The sequence below is a fragment of the Triticum aestivum genome, unplaced genomic scaffold (genome assembly GCF_018294505.1).
Source record: "Triticum aestivum cultivar Chinese Spring unplaced genomic scaffold, IWGSC CS RefSeq v2.1 scaffold86351, whole genome shotgun sequence".
In the NCBI taxonomy this organism is placed as follows: Eukaryota; Viridiplantae; Streptophyta; class Magnoliopsida; order Poales; family Poaceae; genus Triticum; species Triticum aestivum.
In genome coordinates this window covers 44,228-48,952 of record NW_025228477.1, presented here as the reverse complement: position 1 = coordinate 48,952, position 4,725 = coordinate 44,228, and the positions used below count along the sequence as shown (strand labels likewise).

The following is a 4,725-nucleotide window of genomic DNA, read 5'->3' as shown; positions in this document are numbered from 1 at the left end:
GCCGAAATTTTCCGTGAATTTCAGGATGACTTGTGCTACAAACTATATTAAACCTATTCTATCTCTAACTCTTACTTCTACCTTAAACACAACTATATTCTAACAAGCCCGGGAGTGGATGTAGCCGAGCGGGGAAGAAAAGGTGACCTAGGAAGAGGGAAAAAAATTACTTCATGGATGGCCAGCCGAGTATAGTTGAGAGTCGGGACACCCATGGAGTAAAAGTCTACTCCTCTAAAGGATATAAGGATTGCTTAGGTGCGGTTGAAACGAGCAAAAGCGATTTTTTACTCTAAATCTTTTGAGGGGTTGGCCATAGATTCTCTAACTATGCACAAATCGTTGCTAGAACCATCCCACTTCTGCCGCGAAAACTCATTCCTTGCAATGACACACTAAGTGAGAACGCATTGTAGAGGGGCTATAGTTGGCGTGCCTTAGCGTACGAACTAGAAGCTTTCGACTTGAAGCAACAGGTCACCCTTGGAAATTCTGTAGAGATAATATTTGATATACAGACTGCCCAAACTAATCATCCTTCGAGCACATGGCGCCACAGAAGGTTATTCCCGTGGTGCGTATAGTATGCTCTGGCAGTTTATGGGATAATTGCCTTCCGCTGAAACTTGTTCTTCGTGATAGATTCATGGCTGCATGGCATGTTACGCTGGACGCCAATCATGAACGATTGAACGGCCTCGGTGACATGACATCTAGTTTCTTCCCCTTTTTTTCTGCATTGACTTGGCCGTTTAGCCGCGTCCGAATCAGTTGATAACTGAGGCGGTTGTATTGAGATGGTAGTTAGCACATGCCTGTGCACATAGATAACAGGTTGTCACACGTCGACATGCACCCAAGACTACGTAACCGGCCGGCCGGCATATGTATAAATACAGGGATTGCGAGGACAAATACACATCATCCATTCATTTCCTCGACATAGATATTGCTAGTACTGAAACATTCTTGTCCGTAGCCATTTAATTGGAGCTTAGTTCGATCGTGCAACTGGTTAAGATCCATGGCGGTCAGGTATTTGCTGCTCCCTCTGGCCCTGCTGGCTCTCGCAGCTACCTCGGCTGCGGTGGCTCAGCTGGAGATCGGCTTCTACAGAAAAACATGCCCGGACGCCGAGAAGATCGTCCGCGGGGAGATGGCCAAGATCATCGCCGCTGCGCCCAGCCTCGCCGGCCCGCTCCTCCGTCTCCATTTTCACGACTGCTTCGTCAGGGTACGTGACTTGCGTAGCCTGTTCTCGTATTTCTGTTGCTATTGATCATGAAATATATGCTTACATGTCCGTGCATGCAACGCAAATAAAATTGCAGGGTTGTGACGCCTCTGTCCTGCTGGAATCGACCGACGGCAACATGGCGGAGAAGGACGCCAAGCCGAATAAGAGCCTGCGAGGGTTCGGCTCCGTCGAGCGCGTGAAGGCCAAGCTCGAGGCCGCGTGCCCGGGTATCGTCTCCTGCGCTGACGTCCTTACCCTCATGTCCCGTGACGCCGTCGTGCTGGCCAAGGGTCCGTCCTGGCCGGTGGCTTTGGGCAGGAGAGACGGCAGAGTGTCCAGGGCCACGGAGGCTAGCAAAGAGCTGCCCCCGGCCTCCGGCGATGTCCCTCTGCTCGCCAAGATCTTCGCCTCCAAGGGCCTCGACCTCAAGGACCTCGTCGTCCTCTCCGGCGCCCACACGCTCGGCACGGCGCACTGCCCGTCCTTCGCCGACCGGCTCTACAACGGCACCGGCGAGAACGATGCCTATGGCCTCGTCGACCCATCTCTGGACAGCGAATACGCCGACAAGCTAAGGCTCAAGTGCAAGAGCGTTGATGACCGTACTATGCTGTCGGAGATGGACCCCGGGAGCTTCAAGACCTTCGACACCAGCTACTATCGCCACGTCGCCAAGCGGAGGGGCCTCTTCCGCTCCGATGCCGCGCTCCTCTTCGACAACACCACCAGGGACTACGTCCAGCGCATCGCCACCGGCATGTTCGACGGCGAGTTCTTTAAGGACTTCAGCGCGTCCATGATCAAGATGGGCGACGTCGACGTAGTCACCGGGGCCGAGGGAGAGATCAGGAAGAAGTGCTACGCCCCCAATTAGCATCCCTTGATTCTTAATTAGTTGTTGTAACTGCACTGCATCTCTGTCTGATATTATCTACTGTAGTGTGATGTATTATTGTCAGTGGTATTTAGTAAATTATTTCGTCGCCAAGGTCCATGGTCGCAGCTACATGCTACATAAATGCATGTATGGCAGTACTGTTTTCTTGTGTCATTGTGTGCTGCGCACATAAACCTAACTGATCAAGGATAGCAAGTCATCTTTAGCGGAATGAAAAGAGATAAGTCTACTTAGGATAGTAAGTCAATCACTATTTCGAAGTTCAGGATTGAGTCTTAAACATAGTGGTAAGTTGAAAGTTGTACAGTGGACTTATCTCTAACGAAAATATAATCCTTATAAAAAATGAACCTTGCCTGAAAAACCAAACGAGTATAATCCAATTTAATTTGGAAACACCAGTGTGTTTTCCTCAGTCTATACATGCTGCTGTTTAATTAAAAATTGTTCTTGTTCTATGTAAGTACGTCACAGTGTAAGGCCTCCTTTGGTTTACATGAATTCTCTAAGAATTTTGTAGGATAGGATTTTTATAGAAAATATTCCTTTTGAGTCATTTGCTTTCTAGGAATGGATTCCTATTCGTATGCAGAATTGATTTCTATCCTTCACATTTCAAAGGAAAAAAATTTAGCTAGGACCAATGAAAAATATTCATATTCGATGGACCAAATGATATTTTTTTCTATAAGAATTGAGATACATGTCATCCCATTTACGATGACTTTTCTATATTCATATAATTAATATTTTGATTTTATGAAACAAAAGAGGCCTAATATGAGACTACGAGTTAGCCTCTAAGAGCATCTCTAGCAGACCCTGTAAAAAGCCGACCCGCATATGGCGTTTACAGTTCGACGTCGAACTGTTTTGCGGGTCGAAATCGTGTGCGGCAGAGTAGACCCCGTATATGAAACTGCATAATTTGAAAAAAACTTTTGCGGGAGAAATTGCAACCACACTAGTTCATCACATACTACATGATCATACACTAGTTCATCATATACTATATGATCATACATACTACATTGTACCACTACTACTAGGGGGTGGGAGATCTCGCGGCGGCGAGGCCGAGGTCGACGTACCAAAATGGACGAGCTCGCAGCCGATGAACTTTTGCCTTTGCTCCTCGTGGATGCGCCGCCACTCGTCGTCCTTCTCCTTCATGGCAAGGTTAGCTACGACCGCCTGCTTGAGGATGAGGTCTTCGAGCTCCTCGTCGTGGCGCCGCCACTCCGCCTCCTCGCGCAAGCTCCGTTCGGCAATGGCGGCCGCGACCGCGTCGACATCGGCCACATCATCTTCGGGCCCGACGACGCCTCGGCGCTCGATCTCCTTCGGCTCCTTCTTGACGGCGACGAGCTCGATCTCCTTCGGCTCCTCCGACCACTCCCTCTTCATGGGGAGAAGTGCCGCACCGGAACGGCCCCTCGCGGCGGAGGAAGAGCTCGCGGCCGAGGAGGGCGACCGGAAGAGCCTGTGCCCGCAGTCGTACTCCTCCGTCTCGCGATGGAAGAGCGACGCCGTTGGCTCGAGGCCTTGGTTTGTCCCCTTCTTGGCCGCACACTTCCTCGTGTTGTCCGTGGATGCCCACGCGGAGAGGAGTACGAGGGTTCACTGGTTCGGCTGCGCTGCCGTCGCCGCAGAATAATAGGGGGTGTGGGTGAGTGGAGTGGAGGGATGGCCTGGCCAGCGGTGGGAGTAGTATGGGGGCGGTGAGGCCTCCGCGGCAGCATAACCGGCCACGGGAGACAGGAGCAGGCAGCATGACCGGCGCTGCTTTGGGCGGCTGGAGCAAGAAGACCAGAGGTTGAAGAAGCACTACGGCCGTTGGATGGACATCGTACAGTCAGTCGAGCTAGAATCGTGCATATTGACTAAGTTGACAAAGCCCTTCGTCACGGTCAACTTAGTAGGCCCACTATACTGGGTCCCAACTAGCAGGGGGAGTATTTTTTTTTGCGGCGTAATAAGGAGGCCCTTCCTTGCATGTGAAGATATAGCTGGTGGGTCTGAGCTGTCAGCGGCGCTAACATTTTTTCGCAAAATACAGAGGCCCTTTCGGTAGGTCCCGGATGTCAGGTGGAGGAATCATTATTTTGCGCGTAATAAGGAGGCATTTCCTTGCGTGCGGCCGTGGACCTAGCTGTCAGCCTCTCCACATACAGTCCACTTCCGATGGATGTCGTTCATTGACCACGTTGACCAGGCCGCGCTGAGAGCACCAGGGCAGTGGACGACGGCGAGGCCTAGGAAGGGAACGACACGGAGCTAGGGAATACTCGGCAGTTATTTCCCACACGGAGGAGTACGAGGGTTTACAGGTTCGTCTGCTGTCGCCGGAGAATAACAGGCATGTGTGGGACTGAGGGTGAGTAGAGGGATAGCTAGGCTAACGATGGGAGTACGGTGGGGCGGTGAGGCCTGCGCGGCAGCATAGCCGGCCGCGGGGAGGAGGGAGCAGGCAGTCCCGTCGGCGCTTCTTTGAGCGGCTGGAGCAGGAAGAGCGGAGATTGAAGAAGCACGACGGCCGTTGGATAGACATCCAACAGTATACAGGCCATCTGTGGAAAGCCTCAAATCT

The 4,725-nt window shown here is 51.5% G+C and overlaps 1 protein-coding gene across 1 annotated transcript; it reads left to right on the top strand.

Annotated features, from left to right (window-relative positions):
• Nucleotides 1-938: 938 nt before the first annotated feature.
• On the top strand, nt 939-2,225 carry LOC123174155 (peroxidase 1-like). The gene is made up of 2 exons (XM_044590002.1): nt 939-1,234; nt 1,332-2,225. Exons 1-2 carry the CDS (start codon nt 1,025-1,027, stop codon nt 2,109-2,111), a joined length of 990 nt encoding a protein of 329 aa, XP_044445937.1. The 5' UTR covers nt 939-1,024; the 3' UTR covers nt 2,112-2,225.
• The last annotated feature ends 2,500 nt before the right edge of the window (nt 2,226-4,725 follow it).

What these genes read in the sequence shown, in the direction of transcription:
- LOC123174155 (XM_044590002.1), top strand. Translation starts at nt 1,025, where the DNA reads ATGGCGGTCAGGTATTTGCTGCTCCCTCTGGCCCTGCTGGCTCTCGCA. An exon ending in TTCACGACTGCTTCGTCAGG is followed by an intron (nt 1,235 to 1,331) that starts GTACGTGACTTG and finishes ATAAAATTGCAG; the next exon opens with GGTTGTGACGCCTCTGTCCT.